Source organism: Artemia sp. Qi Xiang Cuo, chromosome 16, assembly GCF_049724085.1.
Source record: "Artemia sp. Qi Xiang Cuo chromosome 16, ASM4972408v1, whole genome shotgun sequence".
NCBI lineage: Eukaryota > Metazoa > Arthropoda > Branchiopoda > Anostraca > Artemiidae > Artemia > Artemia sp. Qi Xiang Cuo.
Genome location: NC_142809.1, coordinates 13,104,300 through 13,127,655, shown reverse-complemented (window position 1 = coordinate 13,127,655; position 23,356 = coordinate 13,104,300). Strand labels below are relative to the sequence as shown.

General features: G+C 36.5%; 1 protein-coding gene across 1 annotated transcript in view; it reads right to left on the bottom strand.

Moving 5' to 3' along the window:
- Window positions 1-23,356, bottom strand: part of LOC148942584 (NPC intracellular cholesterol transporter 1-like) — a 207,138-nt gene that overhangs the window by 151,211 nt on the left and 32,571 nt on the right. The window contains exons 2-3 of the mRNA XM_089102048.1: window positions 9,741-9,987; window positions 630-700 (exon numbers count right to left, since the gene is read on the bottom strand). Coding sequence (XP_088958174.1) covers window positions 630-700; window positions 9,741-9,987 — 318 coding nt within the window. The remainder of the gene's footprint in view (window positions 1-629; window positions 701-9,740; window positions 9,988-23,356) is intronic.

Genomic DNA, 23,356 nt, shown 5'->3' with positions numbered 1-23,356 from the left:
AATAGCATGTTGAACACCAGATTTAAAAACCTGATTAAAACCAAATTCAACTGATGTGTTGAATAAAATAAAACTGAATAACTAAAATTTCCTTCATATTAGATACATATACATTATTAGACACATCTATTTAAAAAAAAAGAGATAGAAAGGTTAGAAAGAGATAGAAAAAAGAGAAAATTTAGAGTGTTAAAATTCTAAGATTCTACGCTTTTTTATTAGCCTCATTATATAAGATTCCTTAAAAAATCAATATCAAATAAATATGCTACATAGTATTTTAGAAATCTCTGTATTACTAATATCAGGTAATTGTAGCTGGTCGCCGCTTGAGGACCGTCATTTTTCGTGCCGCCTCTTCGTCATTTATCATTGCTAGTTCATACTTAGATCAAAAAAAATATTTCAGGGGGGGGGATACTAGAGCTTGGCAAACAGCAGAACCAAGATAATCGTCAGTAGACACATATGTACGAATTACTTATGTGATCTAAAATTTTTCAAAACAGAAATAAGTTTCAACCCCCGAATTTCAATATATTCCCTTAGCCATTTAATGAAAGGACCTAAGTACCCCCCTCCCTAAAAGTTTTCTAACTATATATGTTCAAATAAGGTAAGGAGCTTACTTTGCACACAGTTTATTCCATCCAAGTCCTTGAACTGAAATATCTTTTATGCTGCTATCAACTTGTTGAATCTGGAATTATAAATCAAATAGAGCTTAAGTATATAGAATAGATTTAAAGTGTATACCAATGAAGCAAAAATTAAAACTACGATTTCAAGGTCCCGTGGACCTACCCCGTGATCCCGTTGCATTAATTGTGATCCAAGAGTCACAGTGGTGAATCAACACATGCAATCAAGGCCGTATCCAGGATTTTTTTTTTCGGAGGAAGGGGTGGGGGGTTGGTTACAAAAGAATTTTTCCGGGGGGATACAATTTTTTTTTAACGTATTAAATTTGTTTATATTCATTTTTGTTAAGTTTTTACGAGTCGGGCAAACATTTCGAGGGGCGGGATTCGAACCCTAGCCCCCCCCCCTGGATACGGCCTTGCATGCAACTATATTTCACAGGAAATTAATTTGTATGGTCCTGCATCCCCTTTGCAAGTGCGTTATTATAGTTGTAAGTTACTACTTCTAAAATCAACGTGTATAATTAGAGAACTTGTGAAGTGAGCCCTGTGTGTACGTCAAACTGTGATTCCGCGTTGCTCTTCTTTTTACCTTTATTAAAACTGTAGTATTTACTACGGTTAATGAATATCCGTGAAACGGTTCATTGCGTAAACTTTTATTTCTTTGCGCACGTTTCGTTTTTGGATACAGAAGAGTGCATGTCTCCCAAAATTCGTAAAAGATACGGAATATTTTTTTTAGATTGTTGAAGAGATAGTATGAAGTTATATCAGTATTCAAAGTTATTTAATTTCTAAGAAGTTAAGCTACGAAGTTTGGGTACTTTATTTAGAGGATATGTAGGGACCTCCCAGAATCAAAACTTCAAGATAGGAAACGTGAAAGAACAAATTTTCTTTCTGGAGAACGAATATAAGCTCCAGCTCTTAGAAGATCCAAACCTGTCTATCCGTGTTGGAAAAAAATTATACCTTGTCTAGAAAAAATAGCTACCTCTAGGATGTCAAAGAAATCGATACGTGACGACGACTTTAGAAATTATTTATTAGTATATAGTTTATTTCCGGGTAAAGAAGAGTGCGTATCTTCTTGCTTAGTTATCGTGGCATTAAACGTCTAAAATATAATAAAATCAAATCGAAAATATTACATCGACTTTCCCAGAATTATTTCCAAGAAATCAAAAAATCAAAATCAAATCAGTTGGGAATTTGCAAAAATCAGAATTTCAAAATAGAAAAAGTCACCTAAGCAATTTTATTTCAGGAAAAACATATGTCACCTCCAGTTCTTAGAAGGTTAAGATCTGTTTATCGCAGCTGGGAAAAGTTATTCCTTGTCTAGAAAAAAAGTTACCTCCAGAACACCACAAAAATTTGATGCGTAATGACAGCTTCAGAAATCATTTTTAAATGAACAAAGCAATGTCGTTTATAAGAAAATTTATACTCTCTTGCGTACTTTCCATAATATTAGAAACAAAGGCATCAAATCAAAAATTTCACAAAACAGCCAAAAATATTGGATTTGGCATTGGAGTTCAGCTTTTTCAGAATTATTTCCAACAAATGATGAAAAACTGGTTTGTATTTTTTCCTGGAAAACTACTAGAATTTTACAAATATCACTGGATATTATTTGCCCTGTTAAGCGATTGCGATACCCAGGGATAATTTCGAGTGTACATCTCTTACCACTTCGAAGCTAGAGACTGTAAAAGCAGGATCACGAAAAAAAGCTGTAAAAGCAGTAGTGTTGCTCCGTAGCCACAAGTAACAATAAAGATTATTACTGAGCCATGTTCCCTGCTTATTAAAAGTCTTAGTCGTTTTTTTGTATCTTATTTACATACTACTACTAGTAAACTTCCCGTCGTCAGTTTCATTGGCCAATGTTCAAAGTGCAGAATGTACAACTCTACTTCAGTCGTCTTTTACTGGACAACCTGTAAAGTTTAGATTGTAAATTCTACTTCCAACGTCTTTTATTAGCGAACCTGTGTAGTGCAGGCTACAGAGCTCCACCGCTACTATCTTTGATTAGCAGTCTCTATGATACAGACTGTACAACTCCACTTCAGTCATCTTTTATTGGCCACCCTGCATTGTAATTGCTGCGCAGCTCCAAGTTCACCCGTATTTACTGAATGACTTGTGCAATGCATGTTGTACAGCTCCACTTCAGCCTTCTTTTACTGAACAGCCTGTAAACTTGAGGTTGTTCAACTCTACTTCCACCATGTTTTATTAGTAATCTGTGTAGTCTAGGCTGTAGAGCTCCACTTCTACTATCTTTGATTAGCCACCCTGTATAATGCAGGCTGTGCAACTGCACTCCACCCATATTTTATTGGCCAGTCTGCTGAACAATTGCTGCTCAGCTCCAACTTCACCCTCATTTACTGAATGACCTGTGCATTGCATGCTGTGCAGTTCTTTTTCAGCCTTCTTTTACTGGACAGCCTGCGAAATTTAGGCTGTATAATTTTACCTTGGCCGTCTTTTATTAGTAAGGCTGTGCAGTGCATACTGTTGAACTCCACTTCTACTATCTTTAATTAGCCAACCAGTATAACGAAGCGAGTCAAAAGGCACTTCAGCCATCTTTTATTGGCCAGCCTGCTGAATAATTGCTGCGCAGCTCCACTTCACCCGTATTTACTGAATGGCCTGTGCTATGCATGTTTTGCAGCTTCACTTCAGCCTTCTTTTACTGGAGAGCCTGCAAAATTTAGGCTGTATAATCCTATTTTGACCGTCTTTTATCAGTAACGCTGTGGAGTGCAGCCTGGAGAACTCCACTTCTACTATCTTTCATTATCCAGCCTGTATAATGCAGACTCTACCACTCCACTTCAGCCATCTTTTATTTGCCAGCCTGCTGAATAATTGATGTGCAGCTTCACTTCACCTGTATTTATTGAATGTCCTATGCAATGCAGGTTGAACAGCTCTACTTCAGTCGTGGAGTCTTTACTGAATGGCCTGTGGAATGCAGGTTGTACAGCTCCACTTCATACACTCAAGGCATATTTAAAAAGCAACAACAAGAGTTGAATCATGCGAAGAAAAAAATAATCTTTTCTTGTAAAAATCTCAGGATTCTAGGAATGCATGGGCTAGAAGGCCCCCTCTTATACGTGCCAACCTAATTTCTTATGAACTTAATTCTTCCCCTTCGAGGTGTCTCTCTCTCCCTTTTCATATTTAGTCCTAGTTTTGCATAAGGCACTAACTAATGCACTGCATAAGGATATATAAACCAAATTTCTTAACAGAAAAGTACCGGTTTTAAAACTGATTTTTCATGGTTGATCTGCTGTAGTTTAACAGTACTTGTATGCTTCAAGATCCTAAACAAACAATTTGATTTGTAATTAAACATGTCCTTCAGAGAAGCGATCTCCTGTTGTAAAATGATGCAGCAAATTGTAAAACGTGTGAAGTTCAAATTAAACAAATAACAATTTACCTAAGATTTGATTCTGAAGGTACCTTAGATAAACAGTTATTCAAGTCGATCCATGCGTATATTTGCACATTTGCTTACACATAAAAGTACATTTAACACATTTGCTCATTTTTCAAGGACAATTCGTTTGACCTCCATACAAAACCAAGGAAATAGATATTTAATGACTTTTCAGGAGCCAGTAAGCTGTTCTTACCTTTATGGGGAAACTGGATCAGAAACAAAAGGACAGTCTTGTACACATTATATTTTAGCCGTTTCCCCAAATTTCCCCAAATAAAGATTTATTTTCTCCGGAATCCTCCCGACAATTAACAGTAATAAGAATGAACAATCTTTACTTCGAACTCCAGCGAACCAATTATTTTTGTAGAAATTCGGAGGAACCCCGTAAAATTTAGGGATAGTAGCAGCACATGGTAGTTTGTAGAGGTCAAAGCTGTCAGCAATTTTACATATCTTGAGAAGTCACTGTCACATGAAGGTACAGCAGTTACAGAACTTCCCAGGTGTATCTCAAAGGCTTCGTCTACGACCGGAAGACCAGCATCATCTGAAAAATGACCAATGTATCTCTAGATAGAAAAATTCCTCCTCTTAATACGTCAGTTGGCCACTTCGTTGTTGAGAATTCATGGCCCATCGCTCACTTCAGGTCCCATCGATTCGGTTATCCTGTATATGATATATATTTGTGAGATGGAGGTCTTCGTAAAATTGAGGCGTGCTGCAGTTTCACTACTCGCGAAAAAGTCTCGTCTACCCTATATGCTTATTATTGGTGTCCGCTAAAATTTCCAAAAGGGTACTAAAGTGATATAGATACCTCCTCACCATTCTACCAAGCACACCAGCCCTGATAAACTAGGTCAATCGCCTAGTCCTCGGTTGGTCTCGTCTAACGGACATGTTTCGGACTTGAGACCCAGGAGGATATTGATGAAGCCCTTGTGATCTTCGAGGGTCTTGATGCTGACGAGATCTCTATAGAAAATAGCAACTCGTGCGAAGTCGTAACTAGTACTGATAACAAACTAAGAAGGAAGAAGGAGGAGCTAAAAGATACTCAAACTACATACTTCTGGTTTCAGCACAGGAAAATGGTGAAAGTACTGCGAAAATTTACTAGAGCAAAGAGGTGAGGGAACTGGGATCTGTATTTGGATATCCTTAAACAGATGCTTCCGTACTATGCGGCAGCAGGGCACAACCTCTACGCAAAGTCTGCTCGTCTTCATATCCAGACTATGGTTGACCTGAAAGAAGACAGATCCAGAGCTCTACTGAAGATTATCAAGAATCGGTCAGTTTGTTATAAGAAGAAGCGATCGGTACTGGGCTGGATTGTCACCGGATCTAGTCATTGACCAAGCTCTAATGCGCAGTTTGAAGACAACAGGTGGACTAACTCATGGACGGGGGATAACACAAACACAGCGTCTCATATGGGCTTTTTCGATGCGGATCTTTGCTGAAGTAAATGCCTCAATGCAAGGTCTGACTAGCCTGAGTTACTCAACAAGTGATCAACAAGTCGAAACGCTCCAGTGGCGGATGAAGAGAGATACTGATGACACGGAGGAGGTCCTAGACTTTTTGCGAACCCTGATTCCGTTCAGACAACACGAAGGGCTCCTTAACATCGTTACCGGCATAACTGCATCAGCTAATGTAGATGCGGACACCACGAAAGAAGTTGGAGCCCGAATTCTAGACGAAACGACTGTTACAATGGCATCCAAATCAGCTGTTAACATCGATGGTGAACCGATCCATGTAGATCAAGGGCTTCTGTTCCAGCGCTTAGCTACAGTGGCGAACCGGGAAGAATTCGATCTTCGAGACCTTTTGTCGTATGAGCTTTGTACGTATCCCCCATCCCTTTTTGGATCCTATGAATTTCTGCGTCCTGCCGACAAACCATCTCTGTCAAACGCAATTCGAAATGCGTCAGGGGACCATTCGGATGAGCGCTTAGACTCGTGCCACTATGTCGTTGACGGCGGATGGCTGCTCCAGAAATTGACTTGGCAACCCAACTCTACATTTGGCTTCATTTGCGAAATTTATGTCAAGTATGTCACCACTAGATTTGGAAAAGCTTCGGTAGTTTTTGATGGATATGACAATGGTCCTTCGACGAAAGGTATGGCTCACCTCAAACGTTCCAGGGGTAAACAGTGCCCAGTGGTAGAATTCACTGGTACAACACAGTTAACAAGAAAGAAAGAAGAGTTCTTGCAAAACTGCACAAACAAGCAGCGGATAATTCTAGCGATAGGAGAAAAATTGTCCTCAGCAGGTTTTTCGGTACAACATGCCTCTGCTGACGCGGATGTCTTGATTGCAACCACAGCAATTCATAATGCAAGAACTCAGTTGACGTGTCTCATCGGCAACGACACTGACCTCCTTATCCTTCTCCTCTATCTTGTCACTGCCAACCATAAATACCTGTATTTCGGATCCTAGATGAAGGCTTCAAACGAACATAAGCTATGGAATATTTGCTCCATCAAAGAAAAACTAAGCGACGTGTGCCGTGCAATTCTATTTCTGCACGCGTTCCTAGGCTGTGACACCACTTCGAGATTACAAGAAATTGGTAAATCTGTCGGATTGTCATTGTACCAGTCCGATCCGTCTTTCCGTGAGGCCGCTAAGGTCTTTATGGACTCGAAGGCTACGAAAGACGAGCTCATTGTAGCTGGTGAACAAGCTCTTTTGAAAATTTATAAAGGAAAGCCTGGAGAAACTCTCGTGTCCTTGAGACATTGTCTGTTCTTGGCCAAGCTCGCTTCCTCTTCCGCATTTGTTTGCCCTGATCGGATGCCTCCCACACCCTCAGCTGCGAAGTTCCATTCTTTTCGCGTGTATTTGCAGGCAATAGAATGGAAAAGCGAGGCTGCTGCGATGAAACCGGAAAACTGGGATGGCAACTCTCTGCTGATAATTACATCCCAGTAATGGCGGAGAAGAAACCAGCTCCCCAAAGTCTTCAAATTATCCACTGCAAATGCAAATCAGGTTGCGATACGGCCAGATGCACTTGCCGTAAGAATGGCATGCCCTGCACACTTTCTTGCGGAGAGTGCATGGGAACAAGCTGTAATAACTCTGAACCAACATCTCTAGAAGAAGAAGCATTTTAGTTTTTTGCAATAACGGTGGTTGTGCTCTTTTGTAGTGCTCATTAATGAAATGATGATTCTCAATATTATGTGATCCAAAAATAATGATTATCAAAACTGTGATTTATATATGGACATGCTAATGTTTTGTTTTCCTACTGTAAAAGAAGCTGATAATAAGAATGATTTCTCAAGTTTCTATGCGTCTATGCCTATAGTTTCGCTTTTTCTGCAGTCTGGTCTTCACACGGTTGATTCTCATCGGATAACCAGGTTTCCAACGATTAGCGAAGCAACAAAGAGTGGGGTACTTCTCTGCTCCTTTAAATTGCCGTTTGACATTTTCCTGTGTTGCTGTTTGAAGTATTTCCGGCTTCCATTGATCTGATCTTTCTAACACTTCGGAAGTAAAGCTATTTCCTTTATTTTTGCGATGGAGCTATTAAAATCTTATTTATAGTTTAGTATAAGTTACAGACGTGTTACAATAACAACATCATTTTCGGTTTTAGCGAGTTGATTTATACCCGAATCGAGTCTCCGAACGTACCGAAATAACAAAAATCGAAAAAAGGATTTTTCACCCCTTTCACCCCCTTTAGGCAACCCCAGGAGGTTTTCCTGGCGGGCAATTTTAGCGGATTTTGGATATGTTGTTTTACGATTTTTTCTGAACATTTTAGTGTAAACAAAGCTTCCCAACTGTCAAAAATGAAAAAACCTATTTTTTAGCCCCCTTCCACCCCCTTTAAGCAACCCCAGAGGGTTTTCCGGCGGGTGATTTTAGCAGATTTTGGATATGTTGTTAAGCGATTTTTTTTACATTTTAGTGTAAAAAAAGCTTCCTAAATGTAAAAAATGTAAAGACCTAATTTTTCGTCCCCTCCCACCCCCGTTAACCAGCCCCAGAGGGTTTTCCCGGAAGTCGATTTTAGTAGAGTTTGGATATATTGTTCAGTGATTTTTTCCTGAGCATTTTGATGTAAAAAAAAACCTTTTGTTGCATTTTGTCCGGGTCGACCCACCTTTCTCCGTACTTTTACTGGACTAGGACTATGACTTCCTTCTCTTTTAGTGGACGAATTTTCCATGCCCAAGGCAGTCAGAAGATACGGGGCGAGGTTTTTGGTATGAGGGAAACGATGGTGAAAACCCTACCAAGGAAGTATCTTCTACAAAGGAGAAACAGATAAGCGAGTCCTATCTCAAGGCAATGGGCCTTTATGGCCAGAGCTACGACTTTGCGAGTTCACCCATACAAATAATATAGTCTACTATATACATTTGTTTAATAACATTTAACTCTCATTTTTTTTAAATAAACCTAATTTGACTTTTAAAAAATCCAAGTGAAATGTATCTAAAGTTTAGATTAGAAATATCTGAAAATGTAATTTTAACAGGGATATATGTACGGCAATCCTGTTACAGCATTTAATAATATATTCTTGAAAGTAGTAATAATATTTTTTTAATTAATAACAGATACACAGTATTTGATTCTATGTTGGGATGCAAAGCCTGAAGTACCAATGACATCAAAATTAAAATAAATTTTGCCCCATGGACCCATCTCAGGTGTATTCATAACTGAAACCCGCATTTTTCAAGATTTTTCTTTGGTTGTTTCAAAATTATCAAGTTTTTAGGGCAGAACCAAAGAAAATTGGTAACTTATAAGAGAGGAAAAAAACTATCAACGCCATCTAGCGTTTAGCGTTCACATTTTTCATGCTCTGTAATAGTTTTTTTTTTGCCAGGAACTGAGATCAGACACTTATTACTACCCTAATTTTACCAATTGCACTTATTAAATCAATTATTCTTATTATTTTACTAGAAAAACACCAACTTTCACTAAACGCTAGATGGTGTTGGCAGTTTTTTGTCGACACTAGCGCCAATTCCCACTCTCATGAGTTCCACCAGTACCACTCATAGTCTTTGGGCAGTACCACATTTTTGTCAGTGTTGCCACGTTGAACCGTGAAAATAAATAAACAAAACCATAAACGTAAAGAAACTGCTACTACTACTACTGCTAACAACTCACCGCAGCACCAAGCCGCCTGAGGCCAACACAGCTACGCACGCTCCAGACTTTTGTCCCTAAAAATTCAAACATCAACAGTTTGTTGATTCCCAAAGACAACTACGTCTTCAAAAGAAAGCTAAATCATTGTTGAGCTGTTTCGTGCCAAGTGTTTTTAGCTGATTTTTTTCTGATTTTTCAAGCATGTTTCTTCCTTTTTTGGCACCCGCTATTACCAAAAACTTCAAAACTACATATGGAAATCTTTTCCGTTAAAAATACAATTCCCGATTCTCCCTTTTTTAAGGTATATATGGTTGCATAAGTAGTCACTTAACCAATTCAAAAATTTCAATTCCATTATCACTGTCCTTGGTAATCTAAAAAGAAAGACAGAACATTGTCGCATCTGTATATTTTTAATTAATGGTCAAATGCCACGAAAGAAAAAAACTTACAAATTTTAAGACATCAGGACGGAGTACATTATCAGCTTCAATAATCATTGTCTCATATCGTATATCGTCGGTAAAGTGTTGTGCCACCCACTTGGCGGATTTTCGTACTTGTGAATTTTCTGTTGTCCATAAATTTACGTCGTCGGTTTCTTCACGCCAGTTTAATAGGCCAGATCCCAAAATGCCACAAAACACAAGTGCGGTGAATATGGTCCACCATGGTCTATAAGCAAACTGGTATCCAAGCCTGAAAAAGCCCTTTCGTTTAGATGAAGCATAAGGAAAAGAAACAAACTTCAAATGAACATATATCCATGGTTTTAGAATTCGTTTGCTTTTTGATTAGAAAGTAACAGCAAATTATACAGATATTCTTTTTACAAGTTTGGAGCTAAGATTTCTGAAGCTTCAAATTTTGTCAGTGGCATATCATTAAAGCTTAAGCTTTCCCTGAAGTTTCATCGGTCAATAAAAGCTTTCTAAAAGCTCCAAGTTTTCATCAATGAGGTTTCAAGTTATTGAGGTTTCCTTTTTTTCAAGTTTGGAGCAAAGATTTGTTGGGCTTCCAATTTTGTTAGTTTTCTCTGAAGTTCAAATTATACAGATTGCCATTTTTCAGGTTCGGGGCTACAGTTTCTGGAGGTTCCAATATTTTTTAACTAACAAATAAATTTTAATTTTTCTCTGAAGTTTCATCAGCCAATAAACGCTTTCCATAAAATTTCAAGTTTTCATCAGTCAAATTTCATATTACACAAATGTCCTTAGTTGAAAGTTTGGAGCTAAGATTTTTAGAGCTTCCTTTTTTGTTTGTAACTTACAGTTAGAGCTTAAAATTTCTCAGAATTTTCATCGGCAAATAAAATCTCTCTAATAATTCCAAGCTTTCATCAGTCAAGTTTAAAATTACAATTTTTTTTTTCAAGTCCGGAGCAAGATCTCAATAGCTACCAATTTTGCTAGTAACTTACAAATGACGTTGAAGCTTTCCCTGAAGTTTTATTGGCCAATAAAAGCTTTCTAAAAATTTCAAGCTTAATCAGTCAAGTTTTAAATTATACAGATGTCTCTTTTTTAAAGGTCGGATCTTCGCTTAGGTTTCTCAGAACCATCGACCAATAAAAGCTCTCTAAAAATCTCATGCTTTTATCAGTCAAGTTTTAAATTATACAGATGTCTCTTTTTTAAAGATCGGATCTTCGCTTAGGTTTTCTCAGAACCATCGACCAATAAAAGCTTTCTAAAAATCTCAACCTTTTATCAGTAAAGTTTTAAATTATACAGATGTCTCTTTTTTAAAGATAGGATCTTCGCTTAGGTTTTCTCAGAACCATCGACCATTAAGAGCTTTCTAAAAATCTCATGCTTTTATCAGTCAAGTTTTAAATTATACAGATGTCTCTTCGAGGTTTTCGAAGATCCGAAAACCTCGGATCTTCGCTTAGGTTTTCTCAGAACCATCGACCAATAAAAGCTTTCTAAAACTCTCATACTTTTATCAGTCAAGTTTTAAATTATACAGCTGTCTCTGCGAGGTTTTCGAAGATCCGAAAACCTCGGATCTTCGCTTAGGTTTTCTCAGAACCATCGACCAATAAAAGCTTTCTAAAAATCTCATGCTTTTATCAGTCAAGTTTTAAATTATACAGATGTCTCTTTTTTAAAGATCAGATCTTCGCTTAAGTTTTCTCAGAACCATCGACCAATAAAAGCTTTCTAAAAATTTCATGCTTTTATCAGTCAAGGTTGAAATTATACATATATACTTTGTCAAGTCTGGAAGTCTGAAGAAGAGATCTCTATCGATCTCAATTTTGGCAATAACTTGCAATTAAAACTCAAGTTTTCTCTTAAATTAGATTGGCCATTGAAAGCTTTCTGAAAATTGCAAGCTTTCGTCAGCTTCCTGAGTATAATCAGAGACAGTAAATGAGTCAGGGCGGATATTTATATTAATGAATATTCTAAGCTATATGAATCTGCAAAATTTGCAAAATTTCAAAATTTGATGTCAATGACTTTTTCCAACCGAGTTAACGAAGTAAAAACAAGTCTTAAGTAATCGTAGTTTCTTATTATTAGACTATGAAGAACATTATTATATGTGATTTCGTATACCCAAAACAAAAGTGCATGAGTCACAGTTAAAAAAAATCACTCGGAAGCAATTATTTCTGAGTTCGGAACAGTGGCTGATCCAGGGGGGTGAGGTGGCGCGCACTCTCCTAGCGTAGTTTAAAGTAGTGTAATTTGCTTAATTAACTCAAGTTTGCGTTAACTAAACTTGCTCCTAGCGCAAGTTTATCGGATCGACCTATTTTGCACCCCCCTAAATTTTCTTTATTGGATCAACCTATTTTTCACACCCCCCTCAAAAAAAAATCCTGGATCCGCCCCTGGTTCGGAAGCGGATTAGAAAGCCGAGTAAAAACAAGTATTGAATACTGAAAAATCAGCTAGGCTACGTGAAAGATTAGTATGCTTGATATCTTTGTAATCATAACGAAAGGGCATGTCTCACACTTCTATAAAAATTGAGTTTGAAAGAGGTTTAGAAAGCCGAGCAAAAACAATTTTGGGCAATTGTAGTTGGAAGTTAGATACCATAGATTCCCCCCCCCCCAAAAAAAATGAAAATGGGTAAAAGTTTTGGGTGCACAAATTTTGTTATGAGTTGTGGCTACAAACTACAGTTATCACTGATTGACAACCCAAATTCTCGCTTTAGACTTTGCGATTATGCAAAGAAAAGCAAATTCCACAATCCAAATTTTACAAAATCCCCACAGTCGCCTAGCGTAAATAAATCAAATTTTGGCGCTATATTTGAATAGTTGCAAAGGTAGGAATTTACTACCTGTTGGTGTTTGGAAATTCAGGGAAGTTATTGGGAATTTTATCCGTTATAAATTCCATGTCATCTATTCCAACCCACATCAAATCAGGCCTTAGTATTCTTAGGGCCTTTCAAGGAAAACAACCTCGAATTTTAACAATTGGATAATTACTTAGAGAAAAGATTTCCATCTTCGAGAGCAACACAAAATGAATACATACTGTAAAGCTTGAATTCTTTCTGTAATCGGACAACTAAAAATCCGTTACCCCTTTATAGAAATAGGGTGGCAAATTTTACAACCCAAACGAGAATCAGATTTTTAGACTGTCGATCAAAATTAAAAGGCACGACCAGATTGAAAATATAAGTCGATTGACGATCGAATTCAGAATTTCAGAGTCCAAATTATCAATCGAAGTCATTATGAACCTGGTAAAGATCGAACTATGGAGTAGAGTAACTTAAAGTCTAAAAATATGTTTGGAAAAAAAATTAGTGAGGAAAAATTTCCATTTCATGCTGATTCAGGAGTGGTAACTATTATTTCACTGAATCTTTACAGTAAAACTTTATTGCTAAAAAAAATTTTTGGGAATATCCAAAAGGAGCCCACAACCCCTCAAAAATAGCGTCTCGGATTAAAATGAGAAATGTACCACTTGAATTAGCATGGTCAAAAACCCTTTACAGGAGAATTACAGCCCCCGCCTTGGAACAACAAGGAAAACAACTTTTTTGCATGGAAAGCCCTGATGTGTCTTCTTTTTTCTCAGTGGTGATTGCATCGAAGCAGCGGTCGTTGAATTTTAGAAGAGGGCTCATTTGAAAGGAAATCACCATATATAGAGCGTTATTTAAATAACAAAAGAGATAGTGTCATATCAAGGTGAGATTCGCTGCCATTTTGTACCACCAAATCAATTTTGGCTCACAGAGGATCAAAGTGCCAATTTTAAGATAGGCAATAAATTTTTCGTGGTCTAAAGCCCTATACAGTACGTTTTGAGCTCCCATACCCTATCTTGGCAAACCAGAGCAAAGTGGCGTTTCCTGTCATCTTGTAACGCAGATCCACCTTTTTTCCTAAAGAGGTCAAAATGTCGGGGAATACAAATTCATCGTTAGAAAACTAACGTTAGAAAACGTTATAAACTAACGTTATAAAACGTTATAAACTAACGTTTTAATAAATGCTCCGCTTGCTTGTGTTTTTACAGAATTATGATTGTATACTAAAACTACTCTTATCATTGTCGCGCTATTTTTAGAATTCTAGATACTTTTGAAAATATCACGGGCAAGGCCGCACTCAGGGGGTTAAGGGGTTTGGGATCCCCTCCCGAAATGTTCGTCGCTCGTAAAAACGTAACAACAATAGATATAAGCAAACTTTCCATGCGTTTTTTGAGAATTTTTTTTGGTAATCCCGCCTGAAAAACAATCCTTGTGTAACCCCCCCCCCCCAAATAAAATTTTTGATACGGCCCTGATCACGGGTCAAGTTATTTGAGGTAGGCTTATAGATATATCTTGCATGATCAGCGAAGCTATAATTTTTGATTGTTTTAAGTTTGAACTTCGCTCTTTACTTCTGCAAGAAAAAAAAATATTAAAAAAAAAAATAATACAACAGTGGGAATCACTTATATAGGTTACAAATGGTATTTAGCCAATCGCTAAACTAAGGTAGATGCTTTATTTTACAGGGACTTTTTGCCGTTTACCATCAATGAATGGGCGAAAATCCCTTTATGAGACAAAAAAAAACAAAAAAATCATGCACCGGATTTTCCTTATGCGGTAAAAGGCGTAATTGGTCGATTAAACCAGACAAATCCACAAATGAGAAGGCTAAAAAATTTGCCTGCAACTGAAAACCGCAAACTTTATGAATGAAGGCGAAAGTACTAAACTAATTTACTGCCATCTGGTCAAGGTTTTTAGTGCTTCTCCAAAAATTACATTACTTCTGTGCAATACTAGATGATGCTGCAACATTCAGCTCAAAACTTGTCTAAAAAGAGCTGAGAAGCATAATATATAAAGCGTTATTGAATCGTTATAGATTATAACTTAAACTAAAATAATCACAAGAAAACGAGTATGCCGAAGAATTGTTTCAAAACGACAATATGCATAAAATATGATTTTTTGTGCCCAATCAAATTACGTGGTTTTCTTATATATATATATATATATATATATATATATATATATATATATATATATATATATATATATATATATATATATATATATATATATATATATATATATATACATATATATATATATATATATTGTATGTATATATACTAGTATAGCGCTGTCAGACGGTTGAGGTTTTATGCACCAAATATGAACTTCTATGGATCCCTTTCATATTTTTAGAAAAAGTATCTTTCGAAGCCCTCGTTCAAATTTTCTTATCCAAGCACTGCACATTCCAAAATATCTTCTTCTTTTTACTTCGACGAAGTTACGTTTTAGGTTAGGCATGTCTCACAAAAGCAATTTGTATTTTGGGTCGGTGAAGCAGTGTTCACATGCAACTCTAGCAAGATTTCCATGCCTAAACATTATTTCTGGCCATGCATGAGCTTGGTTATGGAAGCCCAGTCAGGTATAGATGAGTTTGTCACGTTTAAGTGACGTTTTTAATGACGGTTTAGTGACGTTTTTAATGACTTTTAATGACGTTAAGTGACGTCACTTTATATGACAGATTATTCACAAGTGCATATAGTCACCTTAAGTGCATATAGTCACAAAAGAAGCCTTCTTGATTAGTAGACTTTAAAATCCTAGATTTGAACTCGTTGTCCTAGAACTGGATACATAGCTGAAACAACATGGTGTCAAGCCAAGGCCTTACCCAGGATTTTTTTTGAGGGGGGATCGGGGGGGGGGAGAGGTTACACAAAAAAAAACTAGAAAAACGCATACAAAATTTTTTTATATCCATTTTTGTTGCGTTTTTACGAGTCAAAAAACATTTCAGGGGGGGTTCAACCCGGGTACCCCCTCCCCCCACCTGGATACGGCCCTGGGTCAAGCAAAAAAATTTGTGTGTGAAAGTGAACTACTTGGAATTTGACAACTGGCCAAACATGTACTTCTAACCAGACACACGTGTGAATGCCGCTTAAAATAGCCCGGAAAACTTCGGTCATCTAACATTTTTTTTTAAATTACTGTAGGATCCAGGACAATAATACTAAATTTCTGAAATTTTGACTAAAATTTTATTTCAGTTTTGTCAATAAGGACTATTCTAATGAAATTCATTGTGTTTTTTTGCATAAACTTACGGTAGTAAGAAGACTCAAAAGAAAAGCGTTTTCTTTTTAGAGAAGATGGATTGTCACATAAATAAATTTTACAAAATCGAACAAAAAGTGGAAAAAAACGATTCTAGTTTTTATACTTTTATTTACTTCTCTCCTTTTATTTAAACTTCTTATGTTTGGTATTACTTTTATATATTGTTGTTACTTTGCTTTTATTCGCTTTTATATTTTTAGTTTTTATCTTCTTTTAAATAATTATTTCCTAAGCGTCCAAGAAACGTCAAAAACTATTTCTACATCAAAAGCTCTATCAGCAAGAGAAAACGGTTCGGGTCAATCGATAGATGACCCCCGCCGCCCAGGGGTCAATCGATAGATGCGGATCAGCTGGAATTGTACAATAGAACTTTGCAAAAATGTAACATAACGCCTTTTGGATTTCAAAAGGCAAACTATCAACAGTCTAACTCGGTTTTGGCATAGCAGCACCACTTGGGGGGGGGGGGGGGTACCGCCTAGGTTTTTCCCCGGTAGATGCCCAAAAAATAATTTTTTTGGTATTTTCAAAGAAAGACACCGGAAAAACAAAATTGCCCTCCCCCCCCCACTAGATTTTGAAAAATACATTTTGCATCCCCTCCCCTGCATTTTCGTTAATTGGTGCAATGTTTTGACCCTGATTAAATTGAACGAGTAAGACATAACAGAAAAAAAAATTATTTCACGAAAAATAAATAAATTTAGTTCAAAAACGAATTATAAGTTTGAGTTTTTTCTTCTTTTTTTCTATTAACAATCCCACACACTTCTTTCATTGCTACCAAAATCTTTAAAATCTAAAACAAATAGCTATGTCTATGTACCATACTTAAAAACGAGCAAATTTAAAGCTTTACGTTATCAATTTAAAATAATTGTTGGGTGGTTAAAATCTAATAAGTTTTAATTTTGGGGAATTCTACAGCAAATTACCATTATCAAACATCTGCCCGGCCGTTTTTATGAATTCTATGCCATCATAGGGTGCCACGGTGCAACCAAAATTAATAAACATAAACAACAAGAAGAACAGTAGAGAGTTCTTTTTCAAGACAGTGGAATTCTATATTAAGATGAATATTTCGACCCTATGTCCCATGGCCGTCGTCAGCAAAACATAAATATACAAAAGGAAGACACTTGCAGTATGATATGATATGATTTATTAACACTAAAAGCCCTATTGGGCCATGGTCAATACAAATTACACTTCAAAAATAATAAATGAAAACACCCTTATTATAAACCAACCAAAAATGAAATATTCCCCAAGAAATTTCTATCTCTTAATATATTATCTATAACGTACAACCATTAAAACTAAAATTAGAATTTTAAAATCGTCCCAGCATCCTTACTTCAGCAAAGTTCAACCAGGAAAGGCAATATGGTCCTCGTCGCTCTTTATTGCAACCAAAATTGCAATAAATTCAAAAAATTGCTAGTATTTTTCATGCTTTACCAGAAGTATCTCTTGGGACTACTTCAAAATGTAACACAAGATTAATATAGTAAAAAAAAAATATAAACCGTTCTGTTAATAATAAAAAAAATATTTAACTCGAGTTTGACCTATATCTCCATGAATTCCTGATTAATAATAAACATGTAGGGAGATTCGAAACCTAAATTCTCTTCTATCATGTCCATGATTAATTGATGTTGCATGACATGAAAGCTTTTAAATTAGCCTCTTTGTGCCAACTGAAATAAACAGTTTATTTTCTTCTCGACAATAAATACCAAACTTAAATAGAAACATGAACCGATAAGGAAACAGGATTTGGGAGTAGCAGTGGAGATTTAGAGTAACGGAATAGGTTTAAACCAAAGTATAAACACATACAACAAGTACTGACAAAACTCTCCAAAAGTGACCCCGCGTACCTCAGCGCCTCTAGAGGGAAAATGCTCTACTACTTAATCGCTCCGAGCCAATAAATTAAATTTAATACAGCTTTTACGGAACAAGTATAATCACCTATGGAAATTGTGCATTTATCCCCCAGGTTCGCATAGGTATGGAATCGTCTCCGGAGACGCGGACAAAGGGTCACTTTTTTGTTTGGAGAGGATAGGTTTTGTCAGTACTTGTTGTATGTGTTAATACTTTGGTTTAAACGTAAATACAAACAACAAGTATAAACATTAGGCTTTTTTTTAAGACAATGGAACCTTAACTCTATCTGAATATCACAGTTTATATAATTATCCAGTAAGTTTACCGCAGATGATTTCTGGCTCTTCATTCTCGGTGGGAACAAAAAGCTCCTCCCACTTATTTGTGCACTTATTGTCCACTTATTGGTTGAGCCGGCCAAGTGGTTTGTCAGTACTTGTTCCGTAGGTGATTATTCTTTGTCTACCCGTGAAAAGATCTAATGCCGCTTATGTTTATAGGTTCTCTGGAGCACTCTCACCTCGGTCCAGGTTTTTACAATGGGTGAGATAGGGAAAGATCATACTGCTTATTCTATAAACTGTGATGAATATGGTCGTATTCTAATGTAAGTTTCTTTTATGTTTTCGTTTGTTTTGCTTAAGACCGTCCTTGGATATAGGGTCTAAATCTTCATTTAGTGTTAAGGTTCTACAGTCTACAGAAGGTTGCTTCTACTTGTTGCTTGCATTTATGATGGAAAAGCAGTGTGGTCTTCATCGCTTTTTAGGTTTAGACGTCTGGAGTAACGGTTTCTGGAGTAGCGGGCAAGAATAAGGAAAATAAATTTTATTTGTTCCTGTTTCTGTGCCCTTTAAACTACATATTAATCAAAGTATGAACGACAAAAAAAGTTCAAATGAAAACAGAAAAATTACTCATTTGTGCAATCGATGGATTTTACTAATCAAAAATTTTAATGCGCAATATATACAATATATAGGTGTAAAAATAAATTTTTATTTCAAATATTATGTATATAAATATAAAATATATATATATATATGTATATATATATATATATATATATATATATATATATATATATATATATATATATATATATATATATATATATATATATATATATATATATATATATATATATATATATATATATATATATATATTTTTTTTTTTTTTTTTTTTTTATATATATATATATATATATATATATATATATATATATATATATATATATATGTGTGTGTGTGTGTGGGTGTGTATGTATATATACAATGACATTTCAGTTCATTGATAATGTGACTAAAATGGCCTCAGCGGAACTTGCCTTTTTGCTATTATAACCACTAAATATATGGTTATTTATATTAAATTATTTGTAAACATTCGATAACCCTTTATTGCTTTAAACACGTGTAATATTTGTATGTGTGTTTGAACTCGAAAATAAGCTAGGCAAATCAAGCTAGAAGCATGAAAATTCATGTCGAATAATTTGGGATCATTAAAATGTAAAAAAGCTATAAGAAAATCCGAAAACTAAAAAAAAGGAAACCTGAAGAAATGATAAGAAGTGTGCTAGGGCCGAAAAATTCCTAAACTGCCATGACATGCCATTATCTACTCTTCCAGCATCATATAATAAAATAACAAGCGTATGACCAAGGGGACAAGTTGTTGACAATATCAAGTGAAGCACGTGGATGGAGTCGGCGTCAGGCCATTATGAAGACCGACGCCCAGAGTCAATTTTTAAGAGCCGAAGGTCTGATCGAGCAGAAAGAGGCAGCAAAAAGCCGGTGATGCCAGGTCTTTTGCTGGTCTGTAAAAAGGGTGTTTTTGCGTGAATGCACAAAATTAAGCTAACTAGAAACATAAAAATTTCCATATTTATGTTTAAACCATGGGAATGGCCTACAGAAACAGGTCATAATGGACCATGGAAACAAATTATAGAAATCCTCAAAAAATCAGGAATAAAAATATCGAAGACTCGATTATGAATGATATTTGAAGGTTTTAGATGATAAATGTGTCGAATTACTACTACTGCTAATACCTCAACGCAGGATCAAACCCCCTAAGGCCGACACAGCTACGTACGCTTCTCCTCCATCCCAACCTATTCAAAGCCTCTCTCTTTACACCCTCCCAGGGAATTCCCATTTCCTTTAAATCTTTCTTTACGACAACATCCCACCCCGACCGCGGACGACCTGCTTTCCGTTTAGCCCTAGACGGTTGGCTGAAAAGGACAATCTTTAGCAATCTGTCATCCTTCATCTCCAGAACGTGCCCTAGGAGGAAACAAAACAAGGAGGTCAATTCGAGCACAAAAGACCCAAGTGAGGTTTGGACCCTTGCAAAGATCGATGGCCTGAACCCAGAACGAAAAAACCGAGTGGAAAGAAATAAAAAAAAGTAAGGGCCAATGCAAAGGCCAAAGGCTATATCAATTGCCCTGGCAAAGCAAGGGTAAACTTGCAAGGGGAGAATGCACAAACTGCCGACCGTAACGAGCGAAGCAATTGGCAGGGGACGTTAAAAGGCCAATAAAGCAGGCTGGCATATATCTACAGCAATACGGATATTAATAACCTTGCAATCATATCTTAGTTACATTTCCAGAAATGGCAATGAGTCATGCTGCAGTAACGACTTATCTTTTTTTTATTAAAGAGCAAGATGGAGTTAGGAGTGACATTCAGAAAAAAAAAACAGAAAAGGATCTCGTAAAATCTCGTGTTCCTTCGGCTGACATTACACTCATTTTTTTTTCGGCTATTTAATTTCCTTGTTTATTTATTATTTTTCTTCTTTGCTATATGATAGAAAAGTAGAAACCCAGAACTCCCTTTTAGTCTCCATCCCGTACAGGACCATGGCATTTGGAACGGAAACACGGTATTATATTCAGAGGTATGGGTAACAAAAATACACTACCCTGAGGAAATAGATTACCCTGAAAATCATAGTCGGACAGTAGGTTTACAAATCGGAATGGTCAAAGAAGTTGAGATTGATCGTGCTATGACACTGCTAATTTCAAAACAGTTTCAAGGGAAAGTCTTAAAAACTAAATTTCTCTTTTCTCCAATAACAATGCCTACAGAATAATTTTGAAAAAAAAATCAAGCATATGGCGTAATGCGTAAAGTTATAAATTACTCTTTCGGGTATCCAGGGGCCACACATTGTCTGTCGTAGGTGTACACAACTTAGTGTATGTACGCTGATTCTGTCATGTCTGCCCCCAGCCCCTCTATGTGCACAGCCAAGCAGGTAATTAGTTTCAAACAAAGGCTTAAGGTCCTGTCTCATACCTCTATGTTTCTGGTGTAAATGAATCAGCAGAATCTGTAACCCCTTGTGACAATCTTGAAATTGACTAAAAAACCAACAAAATGGTAGCTTAAGGCGTGTTTAAACAGATACTAATACTTCTTAATAATCTAATATTAGGTGGTAAAATACGAAGTAATTGCAGTAACTTCCTAGTTGAATTTCCTTTTTTCTTTTTTTTTTTTACCTTGAATGAAACCTTTAAGTAGTCATGGTGAAATCCAGCCCTCCTACTGAATTACTTCTTATCTCTTCTACAGTACTCAAGAGTGTTTTCGGTGAACTTTCTAGGGCAGGGAGGGGGGAGGGGTTACTAACAGAACCGGTACTATCCCATAATGCGGGCCTCTCGGGTTAATCACTATAGAGTAGGCAATGATAAAACCCGTTTTTGACGTCTTAACTCTTATAGAGCAGGCAATGATAGCAAGGTTTTCATTGCGTATACGATATTAAACTGAGTTTTTTTTTTTTTTGGGGGGGGGGGGGTTGGGGGGGGAGGTACCTAGGTTAGGTTAGGTTACGTATTTAATATATGCTATGCTTTACCCCCCCCCCTAATATGCAAATATATAGCCCAAATTTGTTTCTAAACTATTATATATTCATCCTATTTTATTTTATTTCCTTAGCATTAACCAAACTTAACTTTTTTGAGAGGCCCGCATAATGGGATAGTACCACAGAACCTTCACTTTTATCAGGATTTAAATGAGAGTATCTCTCCTTTCCTATTTTGATTTTTTTTTAAATTATCTTCTTCTTTCCCAGGGGTAGGGTATCTTCTGGCTCCTCTTTGGTGGTGCCTATGCTAAACTAACAATCGGTAAATTAATACCATTTAGGGTGATTGGATATTAGCTCGAAAATTACTTACTCAATCTTTTCAATCACTTTATTACGTCACATTAAAAACTGCAAGATGTTCAATGGTGACTAAGTAAACATAATATCATTCAAACTCTATGGGTCAAGAATCCAGAGGTGTTCTCTGTTATTGGAACCAACCATTCCATGGTGAGGCATAGGAGGTACACGATATTTTAATAATTTGTCTGTGGTTTAGTTTTAAGCAAGACATTAAAATTTCAGCAAAAACGAATTTTTCAATTCGTTCTCTGCATGTGAGGAACGATATTTCCAAGCAATAAGAATTATAATAATATTAATAATAAGTGCCATGGCTGAAGCGATAGGTGCAACAAGGTAAGGAACGAAAAGCACCCCATGGTAACCACAAATTAAAAAAAAAAAAATTTGAAAAAAACTTTCAAGTTAGAAATAAACTTCATCTAAAGATAATTCAGGAATGTTAACTATGATTTCGACTAATCTTAATGGTTAAAGTTTTATTGCGAAAACAAATTTGTGGAAATTCTAAAAAAAAAAACAGCCTAAAAATCATCAAAAACCGCACCATTAGAATCACCATTGTTGAAAACCTACGAGTTATATAAGAAAACCTCGTATATAAGAAAGTTACCGCCTCCCAACTTGAACGATAAGAAAAATCACTTTTGCGGCATAGGTAGCACTGACGTATCCCCTTTTTTCGTTCCTTTTTTACGTATCTAGAGCTAGAGCAACCAAAAATTATGGGCTCAATCGTCCTTTTAGGAGACTACTAACTCACAATGAATCTGGCAAACTTGCTAGGAACAAGTCATCTGTGTCAAGTGGAAACCACGTATCGGGTCAAAATTTGCGATTTCCACTTTTGATACGTTCTACACACCGAAAAATTCTACGTCGAACGGTGCGTATCTTGATTGCCTCCAGCGCATAGTTTGGGAGGTACGACCAAGCTGAAAACACTGTATCTCGGATTAACATGGAGGACTGTCAAGCGGAAGCCACATGTCTTGTGGCTTCCTTCACACGGCATAAGTTGCCCTCAGACTGCTGCTTCACCTAGCAGTGAAGCAACAACAGCGCAATCACAAGGAAGATCATCATTGTTCCTACTGAATTGCTAACACCGATTAACACATTGTTAGGCAAGCGTTTTGATTACAGGGTCGTGAAAGATGGTTAGAAGTTTCTGCTGGCACCTCACAGGGTGGCAAGGTTTCTGCTGGCAAGCGTTTTGATTACAGGGTCGTGAAAGATGGTTAGAAGTTTCTGCTGGCACCTCACAGGGTGGTGATGATAACATCACCATGGTGAATGATGATAACAAATTTCTGCTGGTACCTCTTTTCCA